General features: G+C 29.9%; 4 protein-coding genes across 6 annotated transcripts; 3 read left to right on the top strand and 1 right to left on the bottom strand.

The window, feature by feature from the left end:
* The first annotated feature begins 289 nt into the window (after positions 1 to 289).
* On the top strand, positions 290 to 4,845 carry LOC126775853 (5'-AMP-activated serine/threonine-protein kinase catalytic subunit alpha-like). Its single transcript, XM_050497992.1, has 5 exons — positions 290 to 441; positions 624 to 795; positions 2,404 to 3,569; positions 4,249 to 4,410; positions 4,664 to 4,845. The coding sequence occupies exons 1-5, from the start codon at positions 403 to 405 to the stop codon at positions 4,694 to 4,696; spliced, it is 1,572 nt and encodes a 523-aa protein (XP_050353949.1). The 5' UTR covers positions 290 to 402; the 3' UTR covers positions 4,697 to 4,845.
* An 881-nt stretch (positions 4,846 to 5,726) lies between these two features.
* LOC126775858 (scaffold protein salvador) lies at positions 5,727 to 12,381 on the top strand. 3 transcript variants are annotated; one of them, XM_050497998.1, is made up of 13 exons: positions 5,727 to 5,797; positions 6,143 to 6,156; positions 7,111 to 7,226; positions 8,607 to 8,961; positions 9,090 to 9,258; positions 9,542 to 9,623; positions 9,698 to 9,808; positions 9,995 to 10,124; positions 10,415 to 10,525; positions 11,046 to 11,223; positions 11,416 to 11,552; positions 11,635 to 11,767; positions 12,105 to 12,381. In XM_050497998.1, exons 4-13 carry the CDS (start codon positions 8,877 to 8,879, stop codon positions 12,172 to 12,174), a joined length of 1,206 nt encoding a protein of 401 aa, XP_050353955.1. In that variant the 5' UTR covers positions 5,727 to 5,797; positions 6,143 to 6,156; positions 7,111 to 7,226; positions 8,607 to 8,876; the 3' UTR covers positions 12,175 to 12,381. The 3 variants fall into 3 exon arrangements, with proteins under 3 accessions (XP_050353955.1, XP_050353957.1, XP_050353956.1); XM_050498000.1 differs by lacking the exons at positions 5,727 to 5,797; positions 6,143 to 6,156 and having other exon boundaries at positions 7,123 to 7,222; XM_050497999.1 differs by lacking the exons at positions 5,727 to 5,797; positions 6,143 to 6,156; positions 7,111 to 7,226 and adding an exon at positions 8,226 to 8,354.
* Positions 12,382 to 12,468: 87 nt separating this feature from the next.
* LOC126775878 (uncharacterized) lies at positions 12,469 to 13,089 on the bottom strand. Its single transcript, XM_050498025.1, has 2 exons — positions 12,806 to 13,089; positions 12,469 to 12,716 (listed from the first exon to the last, which is right to left on the bottom strand). The coding sequence occupies exons 1-2, from the start codon at positions 13,017 to 13,019 to the stop codon at positions 12,562 to 12,564; spliced, it is 369 nt and encodes a 122-aa protein (XP_050353982.1). The 5' UTR covers positions 13,020 to 13,089; the 3' UTR covers positions 12,469 to 12,561.
* Positions 13,090 to 15,075: 1,986 nt separating this feature from the next.
* LOC126776061 (putative uncharacterized protein DDB_G0282499) lies at positions 15,076 to 17,152 on the top strand. Its single transcript, XM_050498331.1, has 2 exons — positions 15,076 to 15,217; positions 15,301 to 17,152. The coding sequence occupies exons 1-2, from the start codon at positions 15,179 to 15,181 to the stop codon at positions 17,149 to 17,151; spliced, it is 1,890 nt and encodes a 629-aa protein (XP_050354288.1). The 5' UTR covers positions 15,076 to 15,178; the 3' UTR covers position 17,152.
* The last annotated feature ends 98 nt before the right edge of the window (positions 17,153 to 17,250 follow it).

The raw sequence follows: 17,250 nt of genomic DNA on the forward strand, positions 1-17,250 counted from the left end.
TTCAAAAGCAGACTAAAATAAGAATATAGTGATAAGTACAGAAATCAAATAGTTAAACGACTTAAATATAATAAACAAATACGAAAAAGTTCATATACGTTTCTACGTTAGATAATAAATGATTTAATTACTTAAAATAATAAATGGAAACCTGGTTTGTTATAAATTGATAAAGATTCTTGTGATCATTTTTTTTATAATTATATAATTATCATATTCAAACTATTGGCACCAAGTTGATTGGGATACCTATTTATTGAGACTTAACAAAATTGACATACATATGTACATAGAACTTGCGGCAAACAGGATCGATACTACTGATAAAATCAACATTTATATAATTACATTGCCATAGCTACCGTCCGTACAAACACTTTAGACGATGTACATCACAGTTACATGAATACCGCAGTACGTCAGCCGACATTCGAAATCAAGGTTAGTATTTAAAATAAAATAATTATTATTTTACCATAAAATACACTATATATTATGATGAAGATGCCCTATCTCTTCCAAACAAGAGTATATTGTTGTTTTAAAACACTTCAGGTTGTTTTCACCCACACTATGAACAAAATTGGTAATATGTAAGTTCATTATTTCAATTTATCTTATAGATGAATATAAGAAGTTCACGCGTTTATTCCGCTCCTGTACCAAAAATGCCCCCTGGTCTGGTGGAGCTAATGGAAGGACTTGCGAGAGATGTCCTTAAAAATAATCCAACTGAAGTTTATGAGTTTTGTGCTGAACACATGCAGAAGTTACTACAAATTAGAGACGGTCCAAGTACGTACATATTAAATTTCTATGGTATACGCAGTGTATAGTTTTAGTACATTTATTATGGAATATCATTATTTTAATACATAAAATTCTCCTGTATTATGCGATGTTATTCTCATTATTCTTCATCATGTTTTCTGAGTACGGAAACCTTGCAATGTTTATAAAGTTTGACAATTTTTATTTTGATAATAATGGCTTGATACCTCGTTTGTCCCGTGGCTTATAAGACTAGACGCTGAGCTTCAAATCACTGGTCTGGCCGATGAAAAGTTTTGTAAGTTTTTGCGTCTACTTTCAATCGCAGCATGGAGTAACGTAAAGCCGTTGCTTCTGCGCCTGTTGCTTAGCTCTTTCGGTCGTGTTGGATTGCCATCCCATCAAATTAAAAGATTAAAAGGAATAAAGAATGCACCGCTGTTTGCGCAAGCACTTGTACACTATTATACATTTTGCGCAGTTGGATATTCAGTGAGAGTGGCACAAATTAGTCGAAAGGACATCATCATTTTGCTAATTATGTCATTAATTCTTCCCTTGTTCTCTTTGTACCTTACTACGTCAATACAGTTCTTGCAAATCACGAAGTCGAGCGGAATTTACTTGTGGTAAATACGTGTCCGTATACGTGTCTAAGTGTGCGTGAAAACGAAAGCGGGTATGGTTAGCATAAAAATAATACCAATATTTTTATATGTTCAATTGATTTTAAAATAAAACATAAAACTTTTTAACTAAAATTTTTATTATTTAAAATACTAAGTAAGGGAATGTATTAAAATAAAATTATGTTTTTCTACATTTGGGTTTAAGTTTGACGGTAATTTAAGCGAAACTTAAGACTTAAGGATACCCAATTGAACTCAAGATATGGCAAAATTATGAAAATAAGGTTAGGCTGGAACTATTTAATAACAAACTTCCATCTATTTTTACGAATGTGAAAAATGTGTCGCATTAATCTTCTACGGAACTGTCGCTTTTACGTCTCTTTTACGTCGCTTTTTCATGGGTGAAGTAAACTTGGTTGATGACGATGGCAACTCCTTCTCTTCTTTTAAAATCCTAGTTACTGTGCGTTCACTGACGCCTGTTGCTTGGGCAGTTCTTTCTAATATGTTTGCTAATGGACTTAGGTCACATCCATCACTGTTATTTGCTTTCATAAAACTATATTCATCTTTAAGAAAGTGAAAGACTTTAGCAATGATTGCTCGACCCTAAAAACAATAAAATATACAATTGAATAAGTATCAAAAGTCAAAACTAAACAATAACTTAAATTAAAAAAATAACCATTTTTATTTAATGTCAAAACTAGAAAAAAAACAATTTACCTCGCTATGGATAACTTTGCGCTTTGACATGCTGACAGTACTTCACGGCAATTAGCGTCCGGGAACAATAAACACAACTAACCTGAGCGATGGCGCGCTCGCAACTGACCGCGTCGTCAGACACGCACACTATTGCAATATGCATGTACACGTTTAACCACAAATAAAAACTACTCGCCTTCCTGATTTGCAAGAACTGTAACTTGTTAATTTTTCGTTTAAAAACTTTTACTTTTATGATCGACAATCTAATTGAATCCAAATTTTATTGTAGCAACCAAAAATACCCTAACGCTAAAACAAAAAATAGCAAAAGCAACTACAAAGATAAGGGATAGAGCAGCTCAGCGGCGTGACGAGTTTGATAAAAAAAATCAGTTGATACAACGTGTCCAAAGTGACCAAAATTACAATGACGAAATAATGAAGAAATATGATAACGAAGCAGAGCAATACATTCATGAAAATGTCGTGAAAATTTCACAAAACCATCTCACAGGCAACATCGAACACGAACTTATTGCTGGAGCTATACAAGTTGCTAATACAAAAAATATTACACCATCCGATACAAAACCAGAAGATGATATTGACCTAAGAAATGAATCACATAAAGTTAATTTATTTACTTCCGAGCATGACAACATAACCAAAATAGAAGAAGAATCTTCAGAATTCAAACTAAATGAAATCACTGATGATAAACGTGTCGAAATTAATGACGAACTGATATTATCCAAAGAGGATCAAAATGAACAAAATGTGTTAAAAGAAAATATAAACTTTAAAGAGGAACAAACAGATTCAAATGCGTCTAATCCAAAAATTATCGAAGACAGTGATATTACAATTGTAGACGAAAACAATGACAAAAAAAATCATATCAATATTTTGAAAGATAACACCCAATCCACTGATTGTGAAGAGACAACTAATGCAATTAATGGAGTAGACAACTCCAGTGCAGCAATTGAAATAGACGAACACAAAGATATAAATGGTTATGATTATAATATCACTAACAATCCGAACAATATTAAAAACTATCATAAAGAGGAAGAAAACAATTACCAGGTAGATACCATTGTAGATACCATTGAAGAAACGACACAAGACGACCAAACATCTTCAATTGACAACAACGTTACTAGTAGTGATATAAATGTAAAGGAAAAAAATGACAAACAAAAAAGTGATGAAATTACAGAATCGGTAAATAATACAGATGTTAAAACTTTCGATGAACCTGCTGAAAACGAACTAAAAAACAAATATGGTGAATCGTATGGCCATGTTAATAATAACTCAATGGATTTAGAAACAGCTGCAATAACCATACAGAAAGTATTTAGATCCTTTCTTTTCAGAAACAAAACTTCTAGTATTGACGATTCTACTAATATTTATATGAATTTGCTGATTGAAGATAAAGAAAAAAAGGTATTTAAAAACAGAGATTTGAGAACACAATTTAAGTTGGCCGGACAATTAAAACAATTGTACATATAATACAATAATAGATTATATTATTAATTAGGCTTTTTAAAGGAAAGCTTCTATTGTATCCATTATAAATATAATATAATTGTGTATTTAACTAACTAATTAATTTATTAGTTTGTAGGCGAAGTTAAATAAAAGCCTGTAAAAATGACGAAAATTGGGCGGTTACTCAGACTAAAGAAATAGATTTTATTTCTAAAAACGATAAAATCTCATTATAAATATAATATAATTGATTATATTTAACTAACTAATTAATTTATTAGTTTATAGGCGAAGTTAAATAAAAGCCTGTAAAAATGACGAAAATTGGGCGGTTACTCAGACTAAAGAAATAGATTTTATTTCTAAAAACGATAAAATCTCTGACATTCGTGACTTAATTCTGAACGGCCAACTAAATTACTTATCATTTATATTTTTTCGAAGTTATTTTTAGACATGATTTAAAAAGTTAAAATTTAACTAATTCCTAAAATACATAAGCGTTGTCCCAGTGTTGTTTTCTTACGATAAAAGCATTATTCAATTAACATTTGTATGATAAAATATGAATGATGTAACTCGTATGTTGTATACTATGATGATTTATATAGAAACATGATCTATATTTCAGGATGATGAAGCTATGTCTATTAACAATATAAAAGATCGAAGGTGCTTAGGGATAAGCAGAATGGATACCGTACTACAAACAGTAAATGAGGAAAAATCCTTATCATTATCTACTGATGATTCTTCTACTCTATCAAGTGCTGCTACCATAATACAAGCCCATGTAAGAGGTTTTTTAGTCAGAAACAATTTTAATATTAACAAAGCAGCGTCTAGTACTTCGGGAATTGATTCTGATGCACAGTCAATGACATCGTTAGAAGGTGATGTTGATTGTCATAAAAACAAAACTGTTCTAAATATACACATTGTCCCAGAAGGTGGTCACTATATGAGTAGAGATGAAAGCACGCTCACGTCTATCGATATGTCTTTAGATGGAAGTCCTCCTAATTCGACTAATTTGCATCCCTTAGGTTATGATAAAAGTGAAAGGCGAAAACAATTAAAAAGAGAAGATGCTATTCAATCAATTTCTCCTCCCAGTAATAATAGTGGAAAATTAAGTGAGGACGTTGATTCGGTAAAAGAAGTATTAATAAATAGTGATAATGATTTAAAATGTGAACCTACAACTGCTTATGACGTTAATCCTTTGAATATCAATGAAGATTATACACCAACGCATGCATTAAACGATGATAACATTTCAACTGTGATCAATAATGTTGAAACAGAAGAAATTGAAAATATTGAACTGAGTTCGGATATTAAATCGAATCAAATTAATTCTCTATCGCAAGTGAACTCAGATGAAATGGACGTAGTAACTCCGTTTGTTACTTTAGAGGAAACCGTATCGTCGCATCATGCAGAAAATGATATAAAATTAATGCATTCTGGTGAATGTCACGATGTGGTTCTACCAACAAAGGTGTCCCGGAATGACACCTCTGTCGTCCGTGGTGAGTGAAGACATCTTATTATCAGGTGATAATACTTTCCCTTCTATTAAGGCCAAGGCATGACTGCTTATAATTAATTGAATTGTGACAAGTAGTTAGTGTCTGCGTACTTGAGCCTTTTTACATATTTATGTGCTAGTTAGGAAATATATATACATATTGTGAATTAGAAGTAGGTAGAACTTAAAATATAAGAGCCTTTATTTATCAAGTAAATAAAAATTATGCACTTCTGGTAGGACTTAACTTGATTCGAAAAAAAAATACTTCAACCTTTTTTTTTAAGCCAGTTAACGAAACAAACCAGTACTTGATGATATAATATACAGACAATTTTTTTTTTTTAATTTTCAATATTATAAACACAGGTCGGTGACCTCATTTGACTTTAACCTGTCTATAAATAAATGGAATCTTAATATAATTTTCAAGATTAAATAAATAAAAAGCAAAACAATTTATGTATTGTATATATTTTTTATTAAAACAATTTATATGTTACAATTTATGAATCGCTATAAAACGCTTTTTATCAGGTTACTAAACTGTTGTATGTATTTGAAATACTTTCCACTATAACCCGCTTCAGTCATGAAGTCTGTATTATAGTTTTTGTTTTGTCAGTATTTTATAAATATTTAAAAGGTTATAAAGATGTAGGGTATTTTATGATTTATTGTAATTTGTAGTTCTATAGATAAATATATTTTGAGAGCGTTAATATTAAAATATTTATCGTAGTATTTTTTAAATCTAGAACTTATTATTTGATAATTCTGAAACAATTAAGGTATTTAAAAACAATACCTGCTTGAGTAGTTAAAATTTATAGTAGAAATTCTTCTATATTTCTATATATAAAATATTATTTAACCTATTATTATTACTGTGGCTTTCCTCAATATTGAAGAATATAAAAATAATCTCTATAATTTATATTTTTGATACTTAACGAAGAAACCTATAACTAATTAAATACTTTTTTTCCAGAGTTCCAGAATATGGTGGTGTATTTTTTACTATGGAACAATTCTTAAATTCGAAATCTGCTACGATTTACTTAATCACCTCAATAATATATAATGACTTACTAATTTTACTAAAACTACCACTTAATGTCAACGTTTATCACAATTATTAAAAAATAGAACTATATATTTTTTTATTACGATTATGAAAGTTTTTAGCTGAACGGTAAAAGGGACATATTTCTATATTTATAAATAAAATTAGCATCCTTTTAAAGAGATAATCTTCGTAAGATACCATTACACTATGTTAATAATAAGCATTTTACGGTAAAAAAATATGAGACATTATTCAAGATTATTTTAACAATAACAATATAGATTTCTTCAAATATTCTCAAAACACAATTTGCTATTCCGACAAATTCGGTCATCGCAAAATTTTCTTCCTCAGAAGGGTGGTCTGGAATACCCACCCGACCTCTGTTTTCCCCACCACCTACAATGTGGGTACCTTCAAGTCTAGAGTGAATAGGCATCTTCTAGGCAAGCCCGCTCCATCTTAGACTGTATCTCACTTTTCATCAGGTGTGATAACAGTCAAGCGCTAGCCTATACATTTAAAAAAAAAAAAAAACATTTTTAAGGCTGTTACTTTTTCATTTAAAACTGTTGGTTGTAAGACAAACTCATTATGTCGTGATGGCAAACCGCATGTAGTTTTCTTGCGCCGTCATGCCTATCACCATGCTCACCTACCATTCTCTTTTACCATATATAAATACATACTTCGTAGCTAAACGAAAAATAAGAAAATATATTTATTATAGTTACGAAACTCTTTGTTTTTATTTTCCTCCATATTTATTTATCGATTTTCTTTAGTTATGTTATAAAAGTAGTTTTCTAATACTAAACAAAATAATAATTTCAACATTAAACTTATTTTTGTTTTCTCCTGGTATTATTTTAATAATTATTTATTTTAAGGAGAAATATGAATGGAATATTGGACTTGAATATTCGTTAATCAACTATCAATAAACAACTGCCTATATCAGCTGTTCAAGTGCGAAATCAGGTCACCCGAATCGATGCGATAGTAGGTACTTAAGCTACGACTTATTCGTTATTTAACGCGACGTGACCACTTGATTCTTCATCCTTAATTTTTTTATTTTCCTTTTATCTGAATTTGAAATAGATAAATCTATTGCACTAAAAATATCTAATGTTTTTAATTAGGTACGTAATATGCCGTCATTCATTTTGTTTGTCATATCATAAAAGAGCGATATATTGAAAACTAAATTTGAAAGACGTTTGTACAATTTTATATCATAATCAAATTTTAGTCATATTAAAGCCATATCATTTAAAGCTATAAAGGCTAGTTATCTAGCCTGTAAACATTAAATGTTTGTTCCCTAAACTAAAAACTTATAAACACGACAAATTTTACTACTAAGATACACATTAAAATACTCATCACGAAAACAAAATAGAATTTGAAAAAAATATTTTTTCTGATTTCTATTTGTTGAATTAGTGTGCTTTGGTACTGTATAATAAAGATATAAAAGTTTTTTTTTATATTAACCGAAATATAAATAAAATCAAGAATAACGCGAAAATGCTGGCGAATTGTATAGGCGAGCGAGCGGCGTCACGCGTCGATCGGTCGCTTCAGAAAAGAAATTAAGAACTCGTAACTTTAAAAATTGTAAAAAATTCATTTTTGCAGATATTGTAAAAATTCTTTCGCCAGTATTTTTTATATTTTAAAAATAAGCTCATGTTCCTTATTTTTTTTATTTTTAAAACAAATATAGATCTTAATTATAAACTTAGTAAATATAAATAAATATTACATATATGAAGCGACCAAATCAAAAGTGTTTCAGTAGGATCTCACAAGACCGTTCGCATTGTCATGTGACAAGATTATAATATGCGTTTATTACTAAGAACTCGAATATTTGAAATCGCTCCTATCGATTGCTTGCTATTTCCATTGATAATTTTTAGACTTTTTTTTTAAAACAAATTATTAAATCGTCTGCCTTTAATATCCAAGGTTGAATTTCTGCCTCGTTCAAGAAAAATCAAAACATTATTTACTACAAAAGTCAAAACCTTGGATCTACCTTTCTAGTCTCTAGTCTACCTTTCCGATTTTCATCGTTTTCAGAAGGAATTTTAACGTCAGAGCTAGACTTGGGCGTTTATAGTAGGTAATCTTTTTTTTTATAAATTCAAAGTGCTGTCAATTAACAACGGCAGATGCGTTCCTTAATGTTTCTTATGGTAGTTGTATGTACTAGTATCACAATTAAAAATGTCTGCCACATTCATAAGAACTATAATAGAAACATTTTGGTCTCCGGCTTCCTAGCGATAATGGCTAATATGTTGAGGAACCAAGTAGTGCCGAAAGACAATCTTCTTCTATTCTGTAAAGGCGTTGCTACCTGTATGCTTTTCAGATTCACGTCTGCTACGAAATTACGAATGAGGCTTTACTTATTTTTCTGAAAAATAACAAGTAAATATGAACCATAGACTATAAATATATGACAACTAACTGACAAACCACAAGATGACAGGTATCGCACAACAATAGAAAATGGATGTCTTCCGATAAAATTTAAACAATATTTTTATTTTTTTTACTTAAGTTTATTTAAAGTATTTTTGAATACTAGTTTTGTATACATACCTAATTAGTTGTCGATTTTGTAATAATTCATAATAAAATGATATCACGGAAAGGGCAGAAAGCTATCAATGAAGGAGTTGTAGGTAAATATGTGAAAAAAGATACTCCACCTGATTTACCAAGTAAGTAAATACATAATTATAATAAGAGAATAATTTCGTTGATGTGATATATGGGTGCATAATAAAGTAAATTCTGCAGAATTTAATGTGATCGTGGTAATCTAAATCATGTCTTATTGGAATTACAGTAATAAATGTTTGGACGACTGGTAACAATAGACGGCCACGCAGCCAGCCTTTTGGATCTAGTGAAACAAATACACAAAGTATTGAAAATAAATTTGGTAAATCTCAAACAATGAGTGGTCATGCTGGAAAGTATACCCCTAGTGAGTCTGTACCTAATTTAGCACACAGGTAATTTGTTACTTTATGTACTTTTTTAACTGTGTGTTTCTTTCAGCAAGTGATTAATGATTAAAACTTTCAATTTAGAAAAATATTGCAACAAATATGTAACCACTGAAAATGTAATGTATAATAAATGTAATTTTAGTATAAATTCGATAATAAACTATTTTTCATTACTACCATGTTACTTTTGTAAACTTAAAATTTCATAAGTATTTTATCAAAGAAGTATAAATTAATTATATGTATGTAAATTATTAATGGCCCCTTAAATATTAAAATATTCCAGATTTGCTAGTTTGTCTACTACTGGTGATACTGCTTCTACTTCCAGCAACTTTAATTCTCAGTTTCACTTAGATACTAATTTGGTATGTTCTATTAAGTAAAATTTTATTTTAATTAATGTATGATGTGTTGAATTCTATTCATAATTTCTCTTTAGGCTTCACATTCAACATTAAACGAAATTGATGAATCTTTTAGTCGACAGACCAGCCAACGATATTACAGACAAACTCAACAAGAAGATCCTATCTACCAGAACCAACAGCAGGTAGCTTATGTGTATTAAACATTCAATGTCAAAGCTTTAAAAATATATTTTTTACACACACCGTCACCAAATCATTAATAAATACATCTTGGACAGAGAATTGATATTTAAATATTGTTTCTTCTTTACTTATTGATTCATTTATTTAAAAATATATACTTAAACATTTATCTAACACCATTTAAGGTACAACAACAAAAACAACAACAATACAGTTCCAGGGAGTCTAGTATGCCACGAATATCATCAAACTTAAGTCTGACACCTCGGCTTCATCCTCCATCTCCACATTCAATTAGACTCCATTGCACAGAAAGTAAGTACAGTATTTACCGATTCAAGTGATATAAATTTATAATTTTAATGGCCATTTATTTCTGGTAGCATTGGATAAATTCTACTCTTAATGATATTTGTTTTAAAATTGATACCACTAAAGCTCATCTAACAAAAAAAAGAAATTTATTGAAAAAATGGTACTGGACTGTTCTGTCTTTGTACAGAATAGTAAGTGATTTCTGTGTTGTTATACTCGACAAAATGTTTTATTGATATTAACAGAAGAGTTCATTATTAACTTAAAAATAATATAACCTTTTTTTGCAGCATATACAACAGCAAGCCAATCCTCCCCAATTTATTCCAATTATGTGAATACTCCTGCCCTTCCATACCACAATAAAGGTCACGGTGGAAACATAATTTCATCTAGCCAGGGTATGATAATGATCATGCTTACATATATATTGTGATACCGCAACATTATCTTTTCAAATGAACAACTTAACCGTAACCGTAACAGCCTGTGAATGTCCCACTGCTGGGCTAAAGGCCTCCTCTCCTCTTTTTTTTTTTTGAGGAGAAGGTTTGGAGCTTATTCCACCACGCTGCTCCAATGCGGGTTGGTAGAATTCACATGTGGCAGAATTTCAGTGAAATTAGACACATGCAGGTTTCCTCACGATGTTTTCCTTCACCGTAAAGCACGAGATGAATTATAATCACAAATTAAGCACATGAAAATTCAGTGGTGCTTGCCCGGGTTTGAACCCACGATCATCGGTTAAGATTCACGCGTTCTTACCACAGGGCCATCTCGGCTTTCAACAACTTAAATCCATTGTATTTTAACTATCGACATATTTAATATTTTTTTATTTGCAATGTTATTATTGTTATTGCTTGCTTAAGTGAGTGTCAATAAATAATAAATTTACCTATATCATAACAAACATAGGTTCTGAAGAGTGTGAGTTGCCTCTACCACCTGGCTGGTCAGCAGATCGCACTTTACGAGGGCGCCGTTATTACATGGACCATAACACACAGACCACACACTGGACACATCCACTGGAAAGTGTACCGCGTCCCTGGCACCGCGTCTCCACTCCACACCATGGAGTCTATTACTTTAAGTAAATAACAATATTTATAATACTATAATTAATGTAGTCTATTATTTTTTTAAGAAATATTATTAACTTTAAATACCTTAGTGGGCTAAACCTGATAAACAGGTCAAAAGATCATTATTAATTTTTTTATTTTAATCTTCATAATAGTCTACGATTTTACTCATATGATTTCTAAAATACTTCCTATTACAGTGAAATAACTCATCAGACGACATATGCCCATCCATGCTTAGTGGGAGGGTGTTACTTAGTTAGTCCTCTAGTACCAACTCTAGTTCCACCATATCTTCTGGAAGAAATACCACACTGGCTTATAGTTTACTCAAAAGGTAATTAATTAATTAATTTTGTATTTGTTTATTATGTCTGTAATTTATCATCTTTATAATATTGATTAACATTTTCCCACAGCTGATCAAGAACTAGACCACAAGTTGAGATTTAACATGTTCCGTTTGAGTGAACTTGATTGTTATTCAGATATGCTGACAAGACTTTATAAGCAGGAGCTTCAACTCATTGTTATGAAGTATGAGCAATACAGGTAAAACATATTCATGGGCTATGCCTGCAATAAAACAGTATTATTATAAAACATATAAAATAGTTATTACCGGATCCAAAATCATCATTAATTTTTGCAACAATATAATCTTGATGGTTCAGCATTTGTTATGTTTCTCTAACTACATTTTAAATTAAAACCTGGATATAAAAAACGGAAATTTATCCCGCCTCTTATTTTATGATTAAAATATTTTTGCATGATACCATTTTCATTTATAAGTCTTTTAAGTGTTGATTGTTAATGGTTCGGGTGTTATCTAATTCATTAACTAACGGCTAGTCAATATATATAATAATTGAATTCTATCTTTCAGATCTGCTTTATTACAAGAACTTGAAAAAAGAAGGCATACTAAGGCATGTCATGCACATTCAAATTATTAAGTCAAACATAAATGCCCTAATGAGCTGTGATTTAATATTTAAGATAAAATGTACATAAAGAATTTACTATGACAATTCTTTTCTCATCGATAAGTGCCTTACTTTTTGCCTTAAAAATGTTAAGAACTATGGTAATGGAATTATTATTAAATAATATCTTTTTAAATTATAATTATATACATAAATGTAAATCTTTGCAGCAATATATTTAAAAATTCAAACCTTAGGTATTATACTTATATTGGAATAAAATGATGCCTATTTCATAATTATGAAAAAAATAACAGCAATAAATAATCCAGTGAAAATTATAACTATTTATTTCACTATGCTTATTCTACAACTGATTATTTACATTGTGAAATACATCACAGATTTTTTAATAAATTATTGATTTAATTCTTCTGTCTCTTCTTTATTGTGCTCACTATTTGTTCGAACTTCTTCACCCTGAACAATATCATATTCGTCAACTTTAGTAAATCCCGATATTTTGTACACTTTCGCATTTTGAATACCCAATGTGTTTGCCCATGCACGTGCTGAAAGTTTGCGACAACAATTTCTAATACAAATGTCATAGAGAAAAGAAGCAAATATTAAACTTACTACTTAAAGGATAAAAGGTTACCTGGCGGAATGGACTGTTCCTCATCTGATTTTAAACCATGATAATGAGCCCAATCTGCTTTGCCTTGGTATATGTTGTATATAAGTAACCCAAAGGCATTCCATGCTATAAACCCATAAGCTAAACTGAGGCGTCTTTTCCAAAGAATGGCGACATCTTCAGGTATTGGTTTCATTCGACGCCGAATTATTCTATGCCACCATTTATGTATCATTATGCAAAGAAAATTATATAATTTAAATAGTACGGTACAGTAGGACAACAAATAAACGACACTGCTAATGTCAAAATTGACAAATTTGACTTTTTTTTTTAATTATCAAATCATGATCACAAAAGTATGTAATGCCTTGAATTCTGACTATAAGCAAAACATAACGTAAGTACCAAAAATAAAAAAAGTTAATGTCATGGTGTCTGTTATCATCAAAAATACACAAATAAAAACGTTTCAAACGATTATGTTGTTACTCAAATTAGAAACTCATTATTGTTTATTAAATATGAAATGCTTAATGTAAGTAGTACTTAATATAATATGTTGCTAACTGTTCATGTATATTTCAGCGTCCGAAGATCTAACACATATTTAATAGAATAGGATAGGATAGTGATCAGTTTTGTATAATCACACAATTATAATTTAATAATATTAAGTTTCTTATACCGCAAATTCAATAAGTCTTACGAAATGAAATATTTTAATGTACACGGACTTAATCAAATTCTACGATCATATACTGAAAGTATATAATATAAAAGTTATTCATTAAATTATATTATTTTCTACAAATTATGAATTGATATCTAAAACGAACAACATTCACGAAAACATTTAAAAGCAAATTTATGATTATTATCTGATTGAAAATTTTTCGTAGAAACCTACTCAATGAAGTGTGTGCGTAACATGAAATTAAAATTTATATATGACATAAAAAATTACCGCCCCATTTTTAAACTAAGGTGCATTCCGAAGATGTTTGAAAAAATGTTATATTAATATTATAATTCCTGCTATTAGACCAACAGCATGGATTTATTAATAGAAAATCAACGGAAACTAATATTTGTGAATTTACTGATTTTTTATCGTGCGCAATGAACGACGGGTATTAGATAGACGCCATATGCACTGATTTTTCTAAAGCTTTTGATTAAATATCTCGTTTTATCGGATTTCACGGCGACTCATATTATTTACTTTTAAAATTAAATTTCAAATGTCCATGAAATAATAATTCAAGACAAGATACTTTTAATGTTTTCGCAACTAACAGTAAATTTGCCATTAATTCGTTTATTAATAGAAGTTGTATCCAGTACATTTTTTATATTATTTACATTCTAGAAATAAAATCGATGACATTTAGATTCGTGACTAAGTCGTATAAAAATATTGGAAGGTCAATCCATAGTATACATTCTACACTGTTATGGCAAGTCTGTGCAGCAAAGTAGCTAGTACCATCCAGAGATAGTCACCGTAGGACTCTTACAGACATAAACTAGTGATTAATAAATATCGCAATAATGAAACCAGAATTAGTATGATTTCATAAAAAAAAAATTAATCATAACAAAACACGATTAACATGCTGAATGCATATAACGATGTATGAAAATAGTTACCTTTTGTAATAAGAAACTTAAAAAGAAAAAAGATAAGGTGTAAAATAGATTACGCTCTTGTTACAATAAGTATATATATTTATATTGTTAATAAAAAATATAGTAGATACCTACTTATATAGGTACCTACAGTTACATATATCGCCTTAAGGGTCGTGGGTGATTCACTTAACTGATTTATGGCATGAGCTTAAGTAATAATAACCGTAATATTGTTCGTCTAGGTACATAAATATTATATTTATTTAAGATTCGGTCATATGTGTACAATCACCAATTTGCTTCGCAAAAGCATTAAAGTCAAGTTTGGAACCTGTGAGAAGGTCGACTGCCAACATTGCGTTGTTTACATTCAATTGGTTCACACTGTTTTAGAATTAAAAAAAATATTTTATCGTAATGGGAAAATCTGATAAAAAGTGCGTTTATAGGGAAGTTCGTTAATCTAATAAATATTTAGTGAATTTTTTAATAAAAAACCATGAAATAAGAAAAGGGGTCTTAAATTCTTATTTACGTTTATTAACTTTTATTATTTTCTAATAATAATTATTTTTCTTCAATGTTGCAGGAAACTTGTAATTCAAAGTTTCTATTCTTTTCTTTATTTTTATAATAAAAATATTTTTTAGGATTAAATCCGATAGAATAAATACTCTAAGAAAACAATACGACGCTTTTCTTGAGGATGATAAAAAGCGAAGGGATCGTAATGAATATATTTTGGGGCGCCTTGAAGAAATGCGATCGCCTGCAGCTCTTGTCAAAGTATATCATAAGGTAATTTATTTGATTTTAAGAATAATAATTATAATACTTAGTTGGTACTATACTTATAACTTATACATTTATTTATTTTATAGGAAAGTGCACACGTAAAAGACAATTGCTTGCCTAGTCGAAGAATCCCAGACTACTTAAATGACCCTCCAAGAATGGGGGAACATTTAAGAAATTTTCAAAGTAATACAATCGCTCCATCAGATTGTCTCACGAAACAATTTGAATCATCTATATTAAAGGAAATTAGTAAAAATTACATACTTATTCCAAAACTACAACCAAGCCATTCAAGTGGTCTAACATATCTTAACCCTCCTACTGAAAATGCTGACGCCGATTGGAAAAGCAAGTACAATATTTTAAATGAACTAAAGAAAAGTGAAAAAGAATCTTTACCAGATAAAGTAAGCGATTTTATTTTTGAAGACAATCAAAAAGTATCATCTGAAGAACTGGAAGTTAAGCAACAAAATAAAGTAAACGACGATACAGCTAGAGCTGATAATTTAAAATATTGTAATGTAAAAACCCCAAAATATGAATTAAATCCAATTAAAATGAAAGTTAAGAAACAAAATAAAGTAAACGACGATACAGCTAGAACTGATAATTTAAAATATTGTAATGTAAAAACCCCAAAATATGAATTAAATCCAATTAAAACGAATTCTAACACAGTTGAAAAAGACTTCACCGACAGTACAGCAGATTATGAATCTCATGATAAACGGGACGATACTAGTCCATCAATCGAATCTTCCAACAAACTCATATCGCATTACAAAGAATCTTACAAAAACGGTCAATATGCACCTACTACTGATAATAATATACACAAATCAGAAGTTTCACATCAGTTTGAGCCTAATTTTGGAGTAAATAGAAACTTAGAAGTGTACAATAGTGTTGAAAATCATGAGATTCCTCAAGAAATAACAAATATGGATATTAACAACACAAAAAATCAATGGGAAGGAAAAAGCGATGAACAACATTTTGATAATGAATCATTTAATCAAAATAATTCGGAACATCTTAACCCAGAATTTAAAGAAGATATTTCATACAATGAAAAAATAGATACTCGAAACGTAAGTGAGAACTTTGATATTAATTTCTCAGGCGGGTTTCAGGAAAATTCTAAAGTTGAAAATGAGCCAGAACTCAATAATATTCAAAAACATGATTTAAAAGAAGCCCCTATTAATAGTGATCAAAATACGAATGCAGAAGTGAATGAACTCGAAAAAGAACAGAGCGAAATGTTTTACACGGAAAATTCTGAAAAATATGATGAAAGTAATGTAGACAATGTGGAAAATAGCGTAGATAATGAAAACTATACAAATGATCAATACCCTTATTATGACGAATCACAGCAGGAACAGCCATACACAACTGAAATTAATGAACATGAAGAATCGACAGAGTGTTATGATCCCAACTACGACCAACAATATACCGAAAATTATGCCAATGTACCTAAGTATGACGATCAGCAATATGAAGTTGAAAATTCTTATGAAAATCAGCAGGATACAATAGAGTCCACTGTAAACTACGAAGAAGTGCCACCAAGCAATGATAATGTTGAACATTTAACAACTGAGCATAATATGGATATCTCTTATCAGAATCAAGAAGCAACTGAATACAATTTAGAAAACGAGAATTACGAATCTCAAAATTTTGATACGAATGCACAGGAATATTCAACAATAGTTTCGAATGATCAAGGTCAATATGTAAGTGACCAAGAATACATTCAAGTGAATACTGAACAAGATACTGTTAAAGAAATGGAAGAGGAACTAGATGCAGAAGATGGCTACATAAATAATCAAAATAATACATTAAATGATAACACACAGGAACCTATTAGTACAAATATCTCATCTAATAAAAATGAATCTAGTTTGAAGGTGTCATAAAAACGGGTTTGTGAAATTAATTTTAACATTAAGTAAGAATATGCTTATTTATAACTATTCAAAATACTGTTTTAACGAAATAATAAAAAAGATATGTAA

Source organism: Nymphalis io, chromosome 19 (genome assembly GCF_905147045.1).
Source record: "Nymphalis io chromosome 19, ilAglIoxx1.1, whole genome shotgun sequence".
NCBI lineage: Eukaryota > Metazoa > Arthropoda > Insecta > Lepidoptera > Nymphalidae > Nymphalis > Nymphalis io.